Genomic DNA, 19,078 nt, shown 5'->3' with positions numbered 1-19,078 from the left:
TTGGATATTTTAATAAATAAGTTATTCTTGTAAGATGTAAAGCATTGAAATCAAAATGAAAATTGAATTATAAAGTAAGTTGGTTATGAAAACAATACTTAAGGTTTCTTAATTTCATGCATTTTTTTAATAAATGTAGTGGGTGTTTAGGTTAGCTTTAAGAATGCACATGTCTTAAATTTCTTAATAGGAAAAAAATAGTAACAATTATAAAGGGCAATTTTCAATATTGTAGGGCTATCTATGAATTTTTCTTTTTAGTTATTAAATTACTTCAACAAAATAATATGAATTAATAGCGGGTCAATAGATTTAATATAGTTACATAATATGATTTGATTGAATTGATTTATTATAATTGTTTGTATGATTAATTATGAAGTTTAAATATTTGTATCCTTCTATTATTCTATTATTTATACTTTTTATATGTTACATTTTGCATCTATTAATATTTCTTCAAAACATACAAACAAGTTATTTATTATCTTATATATGTTCTCTTATTATTTTTATTTTATAACAAAACTGTTATTTTTACTCTATTCTAGTTTTTCTAATTCACCTACTTATTCTTTCCTTATTTTTCTTTTTTTCTTTTTTATTTTTCATATTTATTCTTCAAAGATATTTTGCCTTATGTTTTAAAAGAAATTACAAATTTACAATTGGAGCCTATGTTTAATTATTAAGTATATGTATTATATATGTGAACCGTGCATATTTAAAGTAAGATAGTAAATATTAAAAATGTTTTTTTATAGTTTCAATTCCTAACTGAACATCCTAAAATACTAAGTGGAATTTAAATAATTTTAAAATAAATAAAGATAAGGTCAAGTATATATTATATTATATTATATTATATTATATTATATTATATTATATTATATATATATATATATATATATATATATATATATATATATATGTGTGTGTGTGGTGACACAATTTTGTTATTTATAGTCATTGAATTCATGATTGCATGTGAATACAAATCAAATTATATTGAGTTGTTAAACACTGTTCATTATAATAATTAATAGTATAATATAGTAATTGTTTTGAAGTTAAGATTCTGAATATTTTGGTACAATTTTTTTATTTGCTGTCGGCTTTTGATTATATTTATTTAACATTTAACTACAGTGACTAATCAAAGTTTATTGATTTAAACCACGTGGAACACTCTATTATTGTCATCTGATAAATCGGTTGAAATACTAGCCTATCATGGCTTTAGGTCGTAATAATGACTTCAAATTGTTTTTTGTTTGTACAATTTAGTAAGGATTGTGATAAAACCAATAGATTAATATTTTATATGTTTGGTAGTTGGTTTTAAGAAGAAAATAAAAATGTCAGCTTTATTTCAATAAGTGATACATTAAAAACAGTTGTTATGAAAATTTAAATTGAGTTTAATTAAAAATCATGCTAAAATTACTTTTGAAATGCTATAACTAAGTTTCAGTTATTAAATAATGCTTTAAGTGGAATCGCCTTGGCTGCATAATTTGTGTTAGGTAATACTAGCGTCCAAACTATGTCCCCTAAGTCGGAATAAAATTATACAAAATCGTTTAAAACATCTTGCCAAAATGCTTTTTGACAGCTAAAATTTATATTTTTGTTGTTAAAACTTACAAACTTTTTTTTTTTTGTATGTGTTTGCTTTTTTAAGATTTCACGTGATATTTGATTAAGATGGTTAATTATATTAGTGATGTTAATAATTTTAATTATCAGTTTTTAAGAAAGAAACGTAAAAATCGTCTAGAGAATATTTTATGAGATATACGTAACAAATTTTACATCTATAGAACATATTTTAAATAAGAAGAAGAAAATGCCAAACTCAAACTATAGTCATTAAAAAATATATAAGAGAATATGATAAATTTTATTAAAAAATTAACAAAAATATAGAAAGGAATATCTTCATCTATAGAATTTATAGTTTTTAATCGTAAGAAAATTATTAACATATTTATTTTCTCATCTAAAAATATGAGAAAATCTAAAATTAATATGTTTCTAGACTTCCGAATAATTTAGCCGATTCTCAATCTTCAAGACATAAAATTATTGTAACAATATAGTTTAACTATTCAAAAAGAGTCATAAACCACAAAATTCTTCTCATATTCTAATTATAAACATGCTTAATAATATAGATGATACTCATAATCTTAATTCCTAATATGTTTTTTTCATAATAGTATAATTTTGTTATTTATTACTCAATCATATGCTGTGCAAAATAAATATTGAAATAATATAATTTGATTAAAATAAAAATTTAATTTAATTCAATATTATTTATCTATCCTAACAAAATAAAGTTTGTCTCACTTATATGGATCTCCAACGCTAAATTATTCAAATTCACAAGAAAAAAAGAGAGTCTAAATTAGTAAATTGATACAAAAAATTGCAGCATTTCAGTGAAAGGAATATAGACAATACAGATTACTTTACAATCTAAAAAGTTTTACACTATTCACTGTTTGTAGTCAACTAGTAACGTCTTATCACAGCATAAACGTAATGATATGAGTCGAAGATACTGAAATTTTATTGGGGACATACTAATCAATACAAATATACTGTACTGTGAATTTGGTTAAATTCAATTTAAAAATAAAGAAAAAAAAAACTAGAGTAAAAAGGTGTAATTTTTTTTAATGTTGATTTTATCTACTTTGATATTGTAATAAATTTTAGTATTAAAAATTAGTCCATGTGATTTTACATCGTCCCCTTCTATGGTACATTATTGAAGGGAAAGTAAAGGGTAGGAGGACCCACATTGATTTGGGTGTTTGAATCCACGTCCGAATTAAACTGAGCCACTTGGGTGTTTGTTTTTGTTACGATGTTGAAGAGAAAACTATATATGTATATATTGTCTTGTTAAGCATACGAAATTTGATGAGACTATGAGTAGACACCACCTTATTGTCCTTGCTTGGTTTATACTAGAAAGTCTCGGATATGATTTTCATAGTTTATTCTTTTATCAAAATAGGGTGATTTGATTATGAAATTACTAAAATGTTATAATTTAAAAAAGAAATAACTATTGAACATGATCAAATTGTGTCATGACGAAACTGCAAGTTAAGTCGTACCAATTTTAAATGAATTTTTTTTAAAAGGTTAAAGTCAACACAGTTTGAAACATAAAGTTAATTATATTTTTATGAAGTCGTGGTTGTTAAACACATCTAAGTTTTATCTGACTTTAACATATTTTACAAACACATAAATCAGTTTATAATCGATATTATTATGTTTTATTTTTTGTTTATTATTAATTTTTATTGTTATTTTATTATTATCTTTTTAGATATTTTAGGTTTTTATTTAATAAAATTGAAAAAATATCTATTTTGTTTACATATTTTTTCAAATAAGTGAAAATATAAAAAATTAAGAAAAATATAAACAAAATTTGATTATCAAATTATCAGCAAGAGAAGAATATTGATAAAGTTGATTATTCGGTATAAGATCAAGTACAAAACTGCAAGTCTAGTCCAATTTGAGTCATCGTCCATTGAAGGTTCTTTCGTCCAACGAATTGTGTGTAACTCACCTAACAAGAGAAGTCGCCTAACGAGTTGTGAATTTCGAAAAAACTATAAATAAAGGATTTGGGAGAGGTTAAAATCAACAACCTTTTGGAGAAAAGAAAAACCCTTTTAGGAAAGAGAGGGAGAAATAATTCTTTTGGGAAGAATGACACCTCGCCTTTTGGGAAGAATGACACTTGACTTAGGAGAGAAGATAGAAGCGCATTCTGAAGGCATATTACATTCATCTTTATTTTTATTCCAGTATTCAGAATGTTAAGGAGCAGCTAACTCCATTATTCATGGGGATGGAGTGTAATGTATTCTTAATTTTGTAAATTTCACTATTCAATATAATTTTTTTCCATCCCTCTTGTGTTATATTCTTGTTTTAATGACATAGTATAGATTGATTGCATATTGATAAGTGCCCAAATTAAGTGAGTTATAAAATAATTTTAGCACTTATCTTGTTCAGAATTTGTTCAGATTCTACTTAATTCAACAATATTTAGTTTGATTTGTAGTTTTAAGCATCATCACATAGTTAAAGTGGAAAAATAGATAAATTAGATTAAAATCATTCAATTATGGGTAAATTGTGACTAATGCAGTTGAGTAGCAAAATTAAGGCTCAAACCATAAAGCAAACTCATTGCAAAGGGAAGCCTCAAGCATTAAACTTGAGGTTAAGCCATGAAGACTTCTTCCTAGAGAAGTTACCTTAGGAGCTAAAGCATGAGAGGATGAGGCTTGGGCCATAAAAGGAAACCCTCATGAGAAGGAGACCTTAAGCACCCACTTATGGAAGGATATGGAATGTAACTTTTACGAGCCCAAAATGTGCGACTTAAGCCCTAACTAAGACAGTTTGAAAAAATATGGAATAAAACCTCTACAGCTCAAGCGTCAAAGCTGGAGCTGAGCACCACCCTGGACAATTTATACATATATACCTCATGTCCTCATTCTAGACATTGAGTGGAGACACATGTAGTAGTAGAGTAGGATAGGGGTGGCAAACGGGCCAGCCCGGCCCGTTTTGGCCCAGTCTGTATGTGACCCGTCAAAAAACGGGCCGGACCGGGATTGGCCCGTTAAATAGAAACGGGCCAATAGTCACAACCCGTCCCGTATAAGACGGGCTAACGGGTCGGGCCGGGCTGGCCCGTCTAGTTTTTTTTAATTGTTTTTTAATTTTTTAATTAGTTTTTAAATTTTTTAATTTGTTTTATTTTTTAAATTTGTTTATATATACATATAAATTATTATTAAAGTCATATTTAATCAAATAAAATATTATTTTAACTTTTAATTGATTAGTTAATGTTTTTAATTAGATAAGTTAAAATAATTATTAAATTTACATATTAAATTATTCAATTATAACTAATAATTCAAACTTAATTTGTAGGTGCTAATGATTTAAATTACAATACTATTATATATTTATACATTTAAAATATATAATCTAAAAAATTAATCTTTTTAATTATTTTTATTTTATTTTTTTTTAAAACGGGCCAACGGGCCAGGACGGGCTGGCCCGTACTTTGGCCCGTTTGGCCCGTGAAGTTGACGGGCTGGACGGGACGGGCCAGAACGGGCTGACGGGTTGAAATCTTCAACCCAGCCCGTTCCTTCTAGCACGGGCTGACGGGCTGGCCCGTTGGGCCCAACCCGTTTTGCCACCCCTAGAGTAGGAATATAGTTTTGGAGGCTTAAGAGAGATGCTTTCATTATAAATCTTATGTCTAAATGTTGTTGGGATTGCATTGCAATATTCTATGAGTAGTGGAACTCTCTCGTGAGATTGCATGTAATTAATTCTAGTTTTATGTACTTCTAGTTCTTCTATGCTTTCATTCAATCTATCTGTGAGTTAGTTTGTATTTGTTGTCGGATGAACTGATCACTCGTCTTATTTCACTGACTTGGTATTGAGTGGGAACTGATTCCAAGTTGAGGTCCAACTAATTCTCCTCTACTTTTAGATGCTAGGAATATATTTAAGACTGTAGCTAGTTATAAAATCTTGATCCTAATGCAAGTGATTCATGAAACAGTCACTAAAGAGTCATACTAAAATTTGATGATCTTAAACTTTAGGTGTCATGAATGGTCCTTAAGTTAAATTTAAAGAGCACTCCCAAGATTATTTGCATAAATACATGAAAAAGATTAATAAGAGTACCATGAAGAGCCATAAATAAAATAAAAATATATATCTTAATAAAATTTTATAATATTCGCGCTAGACATCATTTTAATAAAGTTTAATTATATTATTTACTTAAAAATTATTAGTTGAGATTGTAGTAAATAAAATCGAAATATATTTATTGACTGGATCTCCTTTTTTTTTAACGCTCTTCAATCGTCTCTATAAGCTCTGAAAAAAATATAAACTTTTCCATCAAAGAGTCTGCATCATAGTTAAACCAAACATTAAACCATTGGCTTATTGGCCTCTTATCAGTTTTTAGGCTATGGTAGTCAACGACTTTTCTAATTCTATTACTTCTGTTACATCTGATTTAAGTGTGACTAATGCGTTGAAATTTTGCATTAAGACGAATCACCAGAAACACACATATGTAGAAAGAGAAAAATTCACTTAAGAGTGTAGCAGATTTTTATATTATCATCAAATAATAGAAATTCTCCTCTGCCATAATTTCTAATTAGTTAATGGCGAAGATGTATAAAAATTAAGGTGTTTACTGCATCAATAACATCAAACATAATTGTTTGAAAATGTGTTAAAATCATGTAGCTCTCAAATCCCATGTAGACGTGTGGGTCATTCAAATAATTTGCACTATATTTTACATCTTTGGCCCATTCATATATTGAATTGCGAAAACAATACGTGAAGAAGTTGAAAGACAAAATAAATGAAGTAGGACCAACGTTTTGGAGAAGGAAAAAAAAAAAAGCAATTTCGGAGGTATCATTTTCTGAGGCATAGTTCAATTCTATGTTTCCTTTGTTGTACATTGTTTGGATTAATAATAACTCGTCGTTTACTCTTTGTCTTTTCATCACTAACTTTATGTGATTATGATAATAGTAATTACTTTATGTGCTTCTATTTTTTTATAACCTTGAATTGAAGCGCAAGCTATGTCATGATAAGACCCATTAGGAGTTTTTTCTTCCTGCATTCCCATATTTACCCTTGTCACCGTTGCTACATCCAATTACATCATCATTATTTTAGAAAGGTTGTTCTTTAAAGTATTTTATGAGTTAAAGAAAGTTTGTTCCAAAAAATTCATTTTAGAAGGGATCATATATGATAAAAAAAAGCTCATTCCAAAATTTAGTTTCAAGTTTCGAGATTCGTTTTATATGTTACGAAAAATATGTTTTAAATTCTGTTCTGAAAATTCCATTTCAAAAAGCTTGATCTAGAAAATCTTCAGAACTGATGATCCCAAAGTCACCTTTAGGAAGAATAAAATAGTCATTTTAAAACTTATGAGGGTACAGTTAGAAATTATGAAAGTACAGGAAGAAGAAGTACCGTTAAGTTTGTCACAACCAATTGGATCTGTATCACTGTGGCTGTTGACCTATGTTTCGCAAATATGAAAACCAAAACTTAAGTCCAATAATACGTTGGATCAGCACAAGAAAGTCAATAATGTAAACCAACGACATATGAATACTTCTATATTATAACTATTTGTTTTGGGACAATCTTATTTTAACAATTAAATTTTTAATAATTTATTTTTTAGAATCTGAAGTGATATTTTTTTGAGTAGTTTTGAAATATAAAAAAATTAAAAATTAAAAAAAGAGAAACCACTTAAAAAGCGTTAACTTAAGTTGCGAAAGAAAATTGTAAAAATTTAGTTGTTAAAAAATATTTTTATTTATTTTAAAATTTTTATATATGTCAGTAATTTTATTCTTTTCCCACGCCATATAATTTATTATAGTTATTTTTTTTTATTTTAGCACTTTCTCTCTTTTAAGCGTTAAAATAGTGTTAGGATGTACAAAACTCTATTTCTTTAGGTAATATCGCAATAGCAAGAAAAGTCCCCTACTAAACAAATACGTCAAAATTGTGAAAAAAAAAAAAATCTCAACTAGCGGTGAAATGATAGCGTGTTTATTCACGCCATGACTTGGTATTTTTTCTCATGCCGAAATAAATTACCAAGAAAATGATTGATTTGACCCGTTTGAAATTTTAATTTTTTGTTGTAGATGTAACTGATTCAGTTTCAATTTAATTCATATTTGTGTTGACAATTAAAACTCGCTAATACTGCATTAAAAAGACACAGTATACACAGCACGTTAGCAAAATATAGAATATCTGATGTTGTTAAAATGTAATTTTCCCCTTAAAACATAATTTACGCTAAATTTGTTAAAATAAGATCGCAAACTCATAATGAGAAACAAAGCAGAGTCCACATTTATTGGTGAAGGTGAGAATACAAAATTAGGTAACCAAATTAAAGGTGTTGTATTTTTACGGATAAAAGAATATAGGTAATAAACTAAGTAAAACGAGAATGAATAAGTAGCAGTCCTAAACCCCATGACATATCCAACACGACCATAGTCAACAACAAATAAAAAATATAGAGCATTCTGAAGGAGACGCCAACGCATTAACGAATCAGTGTCGCAAATGTTGATGCAAGAACCAGAAACAGCAAAGGAACAGAAAACTTGTCGGAGTTTGCACCGGATGAACCATTATCTGTGGTGGGCACGTTTGTGGATCCGGTTCCTGCAATTTATTACCAAATTGGATGGTTAATTAAGTTTAAGGTGAACAACTTAAACCCTAAATATCTTTATAAACTATAGTTGAAAACACATCGTGTACCTGATGGATTCGAATTCGGAGATTCCGCTGGCGAAGCAGCTGTTGAAAATCACATGTCGCAAATTAATTATAACAAATATATATGAACTAGAAATTAGGATTAGAATTGCCCGTTATAACCTTAGGAATTATGATTGGATTCTAGGTTTACTTAACCTAGTGACATGGGAATGGTAATTTAGTTTGATTATTAAGGAGGATGATTGTGAGTAATCTGTGTAAAGTTTTTTATCTTACCTTTGCACTGAGTGGTGGGTGGGGTCTGGACATTGCAAGCAGTAGGCAAGGCCAGAGCTTGGGTTTGGTTGATTGTGATTCCCAATGAAGATGTTCCTCCGTTAAGAACCTCACACAGGCACTGTGGCTGTGAGCTCACAACAGTGGCAAGCTTAGAGCAGCACTCTGAAGAAGGGGTGGAGGAGTTGCCGGCGATGTAGTTCAGGCACGGTGACAGGCTCACCAACGCATTTGTGCAACTTGATGATTGTGCCGCAGCACCTGCACACAGCATGCTCATCATCACCAAAACCACACTCATCTTCATCCTCTCTTCTGCCATTCGATTCGAATGCTTAGTTTGATGCGATCGCTGTGGAATTCTTTGAATTCAGAATAAAATTGTTTGTGTTCGGTATGACGGTTGGGGAAGAAGGGTTTTTATAGGGACGAAAGCGAAAGAAAGAGACAAAAAAAAGGGACTGGTTATGTGGGTGAACGAACTACTAACTCTGAAATCAAATGGTGTTTCGTGGCACCTCTGTATTTTTTGCGGCTCAAACACGGCAATTTAATGTTTGGTCTTTATGAATTAGGAAAATTTGGAAAAATCTATGAGACATTTTATACCGTTGAGGACGGTGAACTTTATTGTGGTCTTGTGGGCGTGTCAGTTATGTTTGACTAATTGAGCATCAAACCTTTGAAACGAACTACGTCTCTGTTACGCTCAATCTTTTGAAATTTGGATCACATAATAAATAATATGAACAGAAGAAATTTGTGGGATGAGAACAGCGTCAAGAAACAATGCTATTTCGCATTTTAGACGTAACCGAGCAGTTTCAGAGAAATTGAATTTGGCATTCTCTTGCAATTACGATCAACAACTGTCTTCTAATTCCAACCAAAATCACAATTGTGTTGCATGCAATGCCCTGTTATCTATGAAATATACAATGTACAAAAGGAACAAAATGAAACATCTAACACATGAACCAATCAGAAAACTCAAAAAAATAAATCAAAACAAAAGAAAATTAAAAACACAAAAAAAAAAACGCGGCACCTCAGACTTGCATAAAGTAGCTCTTTGCATAGTTTTAGGCCGTCTTAAGTTTTTGTGAGACGTAGAGTTTGAGAAGAAGAGTGAAGACTAGGCAACATAGAATATTGGAACTCTTTATTTTAATTAAATGTTTTTATCTAAGATGATGTTTAATAAGTGGCTTAATGGTGTCTTTAATGCAGATTAGTTCTTTATAATGTAAAGTCGAACAAGAACGCAAGAATTTAAACTTCAACGAAAACTGGATATGTTTACACAAAGAATTGACTGTAGCCAAGTCTACACTTCTGTGAAGGACTTTGAATTGGACATTTTAAAAAATAATTTAGACGAACTAAGAGAAATGAAAGAGGTTTTGGTACTCAATTTTTATTTTTATTTTAGTTAAAAATGATATTGACATCCAGTTTAGGTGTATATTCTAATTTTTCTGATTTATTAGTTTGGTTCACTCTGATTCTCTTATTATGTTTGGATTTAAATTAGTTCTTCAATTTTTTTAAAAAGATTCAATTTGATCATTTAATTGTTTAAAAAAAATTGAATTTAGTCTCTCTATTTAAAATTTTGATTCAATTTAATCCTTACATTTTTTAAAACAATCCAAATTTGCCTATCCAATGAAACTAAATTAGTAATTAATCTTAATTATATATACATGTTAAAACATTGTTTTATAATTTATACATCAAAACACTCTATCTAAATACTCAAATTATTTTATTTTTTACACTCCACCTAAATATTCAATTTTTTTTTTACATTTTTACATTTAGGTATAGTGACTTGATGTATATATTCTAAAAAAAAAATAATTAACGTGTATATATAAGTTGTAATTAAGTTGAATTATTAATTTAGTCTCCTTTTTTAGTCTCTTTCTTCATCTATGATAGTTTTGCTCTTTTTGGATTAGAGAGGATGATAAACTACAAAATTGGAGATAGAGATACGAATGAGAGGTACAATTGAAGCATGAACAATTGCCAGAACCTTAAGAGAGGGAATGTTTATTCTCTATGGTTTAAATTTCTTTCTCATTCCTTCAATTTGAAAGCCTTAAGTTCTCCACCATGGAGAGCTAAACCTATTGTTGATCTTACATGTAATAAATGAAGTTCTTGTGTATTTTGTGATGTTAATACACATGTTTTTCGATTTCTATGATAGTATTTGATTTATATGCTTAATGTTTGTTATGGTTTGATCTCATGGCTTGATTATTGATTTTTTAGTTGTTGGAAAATGTCTTTTAAATTTAGAATTAAAATTAAATATCTAATGGGGATTGTATATGGGGATAGAACATGATTTATTAGTAAGTTAAAGACTTTTAAACGTAATGCACAATATCATTTTTTTAGGATTCAAATAATTAGGATTTGATGAGTTATCATAGGCTCAATGTTACTAAATATAAAATTTTAATATATTTGTGAGTTGATTTTTACATGAATATATATAGAATTGAATCGATTGTGAATGCATAAAAAATAAAGTTGATGAAACCTAATATTGACAATTATAAATATTTTATATTAAATTTTTTGTTGTGTTAACACACAAGTGCTTTGGCTCCTTTGAATTTGAAGCAACATTAGAAACCAAACTTCACCCCTTTTTTGGGGTTTTAATAATTTTTTTATTTCTTTTTCAGCACCCTTTTACCTTTTTAGATCGACCCTTCTCCCATTTAAACAAATACACGATATTATATTGGATTTAAATGTTAGTGACATTAGCAATGAATTTTGGTATTCATTATGACCATGTCTTTAATTTTGTCTATTTTTAGTACTTATGTATGTGTATGAAGCAAATTATGTGACTGACTGCTTAAAATTTTGAACAATGGCATGCATTTTAGTTTCATTTGCACATAACTTATGCTTTTATATTTCAAGCGTTATTTGGCCTAGAGGAAAATTGTTTTATGTGTTTTTTTTTTTTTTGAGCATATGATTTTCTTAGAATGAAATATCAACTTAATTAATGTTTTCTTATAAAAAGAAAAGGAATTCTCAATTATTATTAATATACAAAACTTTCTTTTTTTTTTCACGACTTCATATTTTGTATTTGAATTTCTCAAAATATATATATATATAATTTTAGGTGTGTGTCATGCAATATAAATGTCTTTTTATTTTTTTTAATGTATAAATGCTTTGGAAATAATATTTGAATAAAAAATATCAAATATTAAATGAATGCGTTTTTTGTATGGAAAAGTGATTAAAGTTAGGGATTATTCTATTTTGAGAGGAAGTTTGGATAAATATGTGAATAGTTCAGATTTTTTAAGAGTACAAACTTTTATTTATACCAAGTTTGTAAAGTTTATTACATTTTAGAATGTTTGGTTGAAAAAGTAATTCTTCTTGTGAGTATATGTAGTTTAAAATTTTGTTATGTTAATTTTTTGTGAAAAACATTATCATGTTAATAAACTAACTAATTTAACTTTGATTTATAAAAGAAAATATAAGTAATTTAGTATTTTACTTCGATACGATATATTTATATAGTTTGTGTATAATTTTTATCGTGAGTTATGATCCACGTACTTTATATTACAAATTTTCATATTATAACAAATTATTAATGTAAAAAATTATATTGATGACCTTATTGAAAATAAGTAGCGGTCCTAAAACCCCATGACATATCCAAAACCAGAATAATCAAGAACAAATAAAAAAATATAGAGCATTCTGAAAGAGACGGCAACGCATCAACGAACCAGTGTGGCAAATGTTGATGCAAGAACCAGAAACAGCAGAGGAACAGAAAAGTTGACGGAATTTGCAGCGGACGAAGCATTTTCTGCAGGGGGCATGGACGAAGCATTATCTGGGGGGGGCACCTTTTTGGAACCAGTTCCTGCTATTTATCGTCAAATTGAATGGTTAATTAAGGTGCACAACTAAATACCCTTCATAAACTATAGTTGAATAAACATGATGTACCTGATGGACTTGAATGCGGAGACTCGGCTGGCGAAGTAGCTGTTGAAAATCACATGTCGCAAATTAATCATAACAAATACATATGATTTGATTTAATGTAGTGACATGTGAATGGTAATTTAGAATCATTATGAAGGAGGATGATTGTGAGTAATCTGTGTAAACCTTTTTATCTTACCATTGCAGCGAGAGATGGGTGGGGTGTGGACCTTGCAAGCAGTAGGCAAGGTGAGAGCTTTGGTTTGGTTGATTGGGACTCCCAATGAAGATGCTCCGCCGTTAAGAACCTCACAGAGGCACCGTGGCTCTGAGCTGACAACAGTGGCAAACTGAGTGCAGCAGCCTGAAGAAGGGGTGGAGGAGTTGCCGTCGATGTAGTTCAGGCACGGTGACAGGCTCACCAACACAGTTTCGCAGGTTGATGATAGTGCCGCAGCACCTGCACACAGCACGCTCATGATTACCAAAACCACACCCATCTTCATCATTTCTTCTGCCATTGGAATGCTTAGTTTGATGCAATGGAATCCTTTGAATTCAGAATAAAATTGTTTGTGTTTGGTATGGCGGTCGGGGAAGGAGGGTTTTTATAGGGATGAAGGGGAAAGAAAGAGGAAAAAAAAAATATAAAGGGCTGGTTACGTGAATGGAAATATAGATTATTACTTGAATAGATTAAAGTATCAAATGTATATATAATGTAAAAGGAATAAATAAATTTATATTAATTATAAATTTTAAATTTTAAATACCATCAGTAAAGATTTAATTAAATTAAAAATTAAAAATTCTTCTGTATCATATTGATTGAATCTATACCTAAATGAAATTAATATTTGAGATCAAATTGAAATATATAATTTAATGCTAATGTGATATATTTAATACAAATGTACGTCAATAAAAAACTGTTTGCAAACAATTATTATTTAAAAAAGTAGTTTACGAAACACGTATCAATAAAGAAATTTTCAATTAATATTAACGTAATATATATTAACATTTACATGTTTATATGTTATTCTTTGTTATTGACAAAATAAAAGTTATAACACGTTTTAATAAAATTTATCTTTCGAAATCAATTTCTGAAATGACAAAATCTAAAGCATTTTCGTTCTTTCCATTGTCTAGAAGGATAAAATTTAAGCTATAAAAATATGAATACGTTCACATTCTAATAATGATCATAATAAAAAAATTAATTGAAGTTAAAATGACACGACATCCTTTAGGTATATAACTTTATTTATGTTATTTATAAATTCGTATTTGTAACATGTAGGACATTGATTGAAAAAATAACTTCACTTTGATTATATTTGATTTGAGTATTAGTGATAATGGTAATGGATTTAACTCACTGATTATGTCAATGTGTCTATTTTTAGTACTTGTGTGTATGATATAAATTATGTAAATTGTTTGTAATAGTGGTCATCTTCTGTTATCCAGGATTGACTACTTAAAATTGTGAACATTTAGTTAATGTTATAGCAATGACATGCATTTTACTTTTATATATGTTTCTTTTTTGGAATCATATGATTTTTTTAGAATGAAATGTCAAGTTAGTTGATGTCTTTTATAAAAAGAGAAAAGAATTATCGATTATTATTAATGTAAAAAACTTCCCTTTTTTTTTATGTCTTCATACTATGTATTTGAATAAAGAGATAATATTATTGAATAAAACAAATCAAATATTAAACATATGTGATTTTTTTATGTAAATTTTAATTAATTTATTTATTTACGACGATAGAATGAATCTTTGGACTGTTTAAATCAAACAAAAATAATAATCAAGTGAAGTTAATTGCATAAAGTCGATTATTTTGGCAAACTTTTAATTAGTTTTATTATTTTAATTTTAAAAAATTAAATTACTGTGAAACTCTGTACTTGAATTATAATTTTAAAAAATGGAAAATATATTTTTAAGTCAAATATTTATAAGTGATAATCTATTATATTTAATCATTTTACGATTTGTTTCCATGTTTGCAATTATTATGGATATATTTGGAGGTTTGATTTTTATTGGAAATTTAAAACTTTGTTGAATGATATATATTTATTTCATAACTTATTGCAACAAAATTTTAAATTATTAATTAACTATAAATATTAATAATATTATTGATATTGTCATTATTACTTATAAGTTCAGTTTTCAGTTTTATTAGAAACAGAGTTTTTTTTTTTTTCAAATTTATTACTTTTATTCACCAGATCAGTTTGAATATTTAATGCAACAATACGTTTGTGATTACTATATATATGTTTTGGTGTTTAATCTTATTGAAAAATTGAAAATTCTATTGAAAGTTATATATTTATTTCACAATTTATTACAATAATTTTTTAATTATTAATTAACTATAAATATTAATATTGATATTGTTATTAGGAGAATGTTCCTTAGAATACTGGTTAAAGATAATTAATTTATTGTTAAATTTTATAAAAATACATAGTTAAATAAAGATAAAAATGTTACGATTAACGATGTTTAGAAAATTTTCAAATTGGTAAAGAAATTGTTTGTCTTCAAGTGTACATTGTAAATAAAAGTATCTACCGAACAAATATTTTCTAACATTTAACAAGTTCAACATGGTGGTAGTCAAACAAACTCTATTGTATAGGATATTTTCTTCTTTAACTACTTTATTTGCTGCCATATGATAAAAGTTTGACTTCAATTACACTAACGTAATTTATTGACTACATTTATTTACTACCAACAACGCTTAGTTAATTATAATTATTATATAAAAAACATTTATTTACTAAATTTTACTTAATTACACAATTATTATACCAATCATTTGTTTCTAAAATGACAGAATGATCTGTCTGCAATCTTACAATTTGTAGTTGAGAAGTTTCTTAAAGAAAGAAAGAAATATGAAGAAATCAAGAAACGTGTCGATATATAGATGAGTTCTTGAAAGAGTACAAAAGGTTGGAGAGAAGGAAGCTTATGGCGAGCAGAAAAATGAAAACATCAACTTATGTGTTATGAAATTACAAGTTTATGTATATTGAAAACAACTCTGTTTCAAACAAAAACCAGACATTATTTTCTTTATATTTTTAAATTTGAACTGCCTCCCTTTGTTTATGGATAACTAATTATATTGAGTGTGTATTGATTTATGAAGATAGAAGGAATATTGTAATACATATAAGTTAGGAACGACAACACGTTAAATTGGACACAGATACTTTCTTATAATCCAACTTATGAAAAAAAATTAATCTGATATCTATCGGTGATACCCGTTTAAAAAATATTTACAAATATTAAAAAAGATATTTTATAAATTTTTAAAATAAAATTTAAATAAAATTATAAAACATAAAAATATAAAATATAAATTAAATTAAAAATAAATTGAGTTTTAATTATAATTAAATATGAATTAAATTTTAATTTTAATTAAATTTAATATAATAAAATATACATTAAATTAAATTTAAATTAAATTAAACTTAATAAAATATAAATTAAATTTTAAATTTAAATTTTTAGAGAAAATAAATATCCATAAATATTAAACTATCCGTTACGGATTTTTGTCATTTCTAAAATAGCTATTACGTTGTTTTTTTCTTAATATCGAATTTGGAATATTTTAAATTAGTAGAGTGATTATACTAATAGAAGGTATTACAGAAAAAATATTTTATTAAAACTATAATATAAATATTTTAAATACATTTCTGCACTAAAAATAGTAAAATATTATTATTTAATTTAAAAAATAAAATAAAATGAAATTTTAATTTTTAATTATATTTAATGAAATTAAACTTATGTAATAAATTAAAAAAGTAGTTTACAAAATACGTATAAATAAATAAATTTACAATTAAAATTAACGTAACATATGTTAACATTTATATGTTTATATATCATTCTTTATAATTGACAAAATATAAAAATAACACGTTATAATGAATTTTATCTTTTGAAATTAATTTCTGAAATGATAAAATCTAAGCATTCGTTCTTTCCATTGGTTAGAAGGTTAAAGTTTAAGCTATAAAAAAACTAAAAAAAAATCAGTAGAAGGTAATATATTTAATAAAACGTAAATTAATTGAGAAGCTCACAGAAGTTTTATCCAAAAAAATGAAAAAAAAAATGGGAAGAAAAGAGAAATTGAAGATGATGTATTATGAAAGAAATAGTGGGTTATGAAGGGAACAGGTGAACTAAAAAAAAAAGCATTGTATGAGTTGAGAGATGATGAAAGAATTGGAGGAAGCAGAGAAAATTGTGGTAGGAAGTTTTAGATGGCACTTGGTGAGCTTAGAATGCTTACCCAAACTGGGTTCTGCATTGCTCACAAACACGCCAATCCCACCTACTTCAAACTCTTTCATTTTGCATTCATTGGTTACGGTAGTTGAGCTTCTAAACCAACTTTGACTCTTCAAATTCTTCACTTCTCATCTTCATGCCTTCCATCTATAAATTCCCCTAACCATGTCTTAACCCAACCACCATTTTTCTCTCCACCTCTTCTACAAATTCCTCTACCATGGCAGGTTTTGGGTCTCTCTCCCGCATAGGTGTGGTGTTAGCTATGGCTCTGTTGATGGTTGCGCCAAGCTACGGTCAAATCAGCACGCCGTGTAACGCATCGATGGTAGGGAGTTTCTTCACACCTTGTATGAATTTTCTAACAAATAGCAGTGGCAACGGAACCTCGCCGACGACGGAGTGCTGTAGTGCCCTCAAGTCCCTCACAAATGGGGGCATGCAGTGTTTGTGTCTCATTGTCACCGGCAGCGTTCCCTTCAGAATACCTCTCAATCGAACCTTAGCCATTTCTCTCCCTCGTGCCTGCAACATGCCTGGGGTCCCACTCCAATGCAAAGGTTCCTTTTCTTCATTTTCTCCACTCATATATTCTTCTAAAAACTGTCTTTCATTTTTTTCCTATTGCTATTGGTAAGTTTATTAACCATAATTAGAGTTGTAGTTATACGTTTGTTTTTTACTGAAGTTCAAGAAACTTAACAGTGAGAGTGAAATCTGAAAATATGAAATTCTAAGCTGAAAAAAAAAATACTAATTTACCTCCTTAAAGTACAATTCATCCTAGATTTTATTCTTAATTTTGTTGATCAGTAAAGCTAATTAAGGAGTTTTTTTTTTCTTCTTTTTCTACTTATTTTGCAGCCTCGGGTTCACCACTTCCTGCTCCTGGTATGCTAAAACACCTAACTTCCATGAACATATTACTCAAAGTTCTTATACAAACATTTTCTCACATGTAACTAAGTTTTTGAATGATTTTATCAAACTTGCGCAGGACCAGTGTCTCTCGGACCTTCACCTTCGCCTGCATCAGCTTCCTCTGGATTTTCTCCAACCCCTAGTCCTCAAGGTTAATATTTCCTTTCAGTAACATCAGATAAAAAAACTTCTCTGATTTGATACTAACATATCATACTCCATTTTGCCTTTTGCATAGGTTCCACCGTTTTCCCCTCACCAACTTCACCGTCTCTGGCACCACAATCTGATACACCTTCTTCTCTTTTGACTCCACCTTCTCCATCAGCGGATTCTGGTAACCCATCAACAGGCAGTGGCCGCACTAATGTCACTCCATCATCTGCCGTGACATCTTACAATGCCCCTCCTTATCTTCTCTTCATTGCACTCGGATTTGCTCTTCTCAAATACTACTAGGTTGTAGTTTGGAGCATCTTGTGAACACCAAACATATATAAATATATTCTTTCCAGTGTGCCTTTTTGTTAGATTTAAGAATGTTTCAGACCCCACATTTGGGGAATATTTATTCATCATAAATTGCTTGGTAATGTTTTTTTTGTTGATGAACTTTTGTGCTGTAATGTATATAAGTTTGGAAACTGAAGTTCTTGTTATTTCTTCAGCCTCCAAGTTCTTGTTATTTTTTTTTTTTTACACTACCAGTTTTTTATTATTTGATACTGTTACTTTGTGAGGTATATGAAACTGAATGCTCTGTCTGGTTTCGTAACTTCATGGTGACTTTACTAGACTCTATATGTGAGACATGCTCGAATTTATCCATTTGTTTTAGTTGTTTTATGTAAGGTAAATGATGTATTAAACGATGCAACACAGGGCATTTCTACTCATTACTTATTATTTTTTTATCAACAAAAAATAAATATTAGTTAAAGAAAATATTTGAGAGATATTTTAATTCTTATACAGAAAGTACAGAATCTGTACATATAAATTAACAACATGACTCCAACATCAAAAAAATATCAATGAAAAACAAATAATCTCAACCTAAAACATCAAAAAGACAATATATAACAGAATTCGGAGAGCTACTTTGTAATCCATATGACAGTATTTCTACTC

The 19,078-nt window shown here is 28.4% G+C and overlaps 3 protein-coding genes across 3 annotated transcripts; 1 reads left to right on the top strand and 2 right to left on the bottom strand.

The window, feature by feature from the left end:
• Nucleotides 1-7,990: 7,990 nt before the first annotated feature.
• Nucleotides 7,991-9,173, bottom strand: LOC114192282 (non-specific lipid-transfer protein-like protein At2g13820). Its single transcript, XM_028081960.1, has 3 exons — nucleotides 8,674-9,173; nucleotides 8,437-8,475; nucleotides 7,991-8,337 (listed from the first exon to the last, which is right to left on the bottom strand). Exons 1-3 carry the CDS (start codon nucleotides 8,993-8,995, stop codon nucleotides 8,216-8,218), a joined length of 483 nt encoding a protein of 160 aa, XP_027937761.1. The 5' UTR covers nucleotides 8,996-9,173; the 3' UTR covers nucleotides 7,991-8,215.
• Nucleotides 9,174-12,357: 3,184 nt separating this feature from the next.
• Nucleotides 12,358-13,238, bottom strand: LOC114189687 (non-specific lipid-transfer protein-like protein At2g13820). Its single transcript, XM_028078328.1, has 3 exons — nucleotides 12,869-13,238; nucleotides 12,691-12,729; nucleotides 12,358-12,604 (listed from the first exon to the last, which is right to left on the bottom strand). The coding sequence occupies exons 1-3, from the start codon at nucleotides 13,188-13,190 to the stop codon at nucleotides 12,456-12,458; spliced, it is 510 nt and encodes a 169-aa protein (XP_027934129.1). The 5' UTR covers nucleotides 13,191-13,238; the 3' UTR covers nucleotides 12,358-12,455.
• Nucleotides 13,239-17,210: 3,972 nt separating this feature from the next.
• LOC114192237 (non-specific lipid transfer protein GPI-anchored 2-like) lies at nucleotides 17,211-18,614 on the top strand. Its single transcript, XM_028081890.1, has 4 exons — nucleotides 17,211-17,586; nucleotides 17,891-17,917; nucleotides 18,024-18,098; nucleotides 18,186-18,614. Exons 1-4 carry the CDS (start codon nucleotides 17,247-17,249, stop codon nucleotides 18,404-18,406), a joined length of 663 nt encoding a protein of 220 aa, XP_027937691.1. The 5' UTR covers nucleotides 17,211-17,246; the 3' UTR covers nucleotides 18,407-18,614.
• Nucleotides 18,615-19,078: the final 464 nt, after the last annotated feature.

Source organism: Vigna unguiculata, chromosome 7 (assembly GCF_004118075.2).
Source record: "Vigna unguiculata cultivar IT97K-499-35 chromosome 7, ASM411807v1, whole genome shotgun sequence".
In the NCBI taxonomy this organism is placed as follows: Eukaryota; Viridiplantae; Streptophyta; class Magnoliopsida; order Fabales; family Fabaceae; genus Vigna; species Vigna unguiculata.
Note: the sequence above shows the minus strand (reverse complement) of the source record. Positions and strands in the feature narration are given on the sequence as shown.

Excerpts from the sequence above, each read along its gene's own strand:
- LOC114192282 (XM_028081960.1), bottom strand. The coding sequence starts at position 8,995 with ATGGCAGAAGAGAGGATGAAGATGAGTGTGGTTTTGGTGATGATGAGC. Across the intron at positions 8,476-8,673 it reads ACCCACCACTCAGTGCAAAG|CTGCTTCGCCAGCGGAATCT; the intron begins GTAAGATAAAAA and ends GATTTTCAACAG. Across the intron at positions 8,338-8,436 it reads TCCGAATTCGAATCCATCAG|GAACCGGATCCACAAACGTG; the intron begins GTACACGATGTG and ends AATAAATTGCAG.
- LOC114189687 (XM_028078328.1), bottom strand. The coding sequence starts at position 13,190 with ATGGCAGAAGAAATGATGAAGATGGGTGTGGTTTTGGTAATCATGAGC. Across the intron at positions 12,730-12,868 it reads ACCCATCTCTCGCTGCAATG|CTACTTCGCCAGCCGAGTCT; the intron begins GTAAGATAAAAA and ends GATTTTCAACAG. Across the intron at positions 12,605-12,690 it reads TCCGCATTCAAGTCCATCAG|GAACTGGTTCCAAAAAGGTG; the intron begins GTACATCATGTT and ends GATAAATAGCAG.
- LOC114192237 (XM_028081890.1), top strand. The coding sequence starts at position 17,247 with ATGGCAGGTTTTGGGTCTCTCTCCCGCATAGGTGTGGTGTTAGCTATG. Across the intron at positions 17,587-17,890 it reads GGTCCCACTCCAATGCAAAG|CCTCGGGTTCACCACTTCCT; the intron begins GTTCCTTTTCTT and ends CTTATTTTGCAG. Across the intron at positions 18,099-18,185 it reads TCCAACCCCTAGTCCTCAAG|GTTCCACCGTTTTCCCCTCA; the intron begins GTTAATATTTCC and ends CCTTTTGCATAG.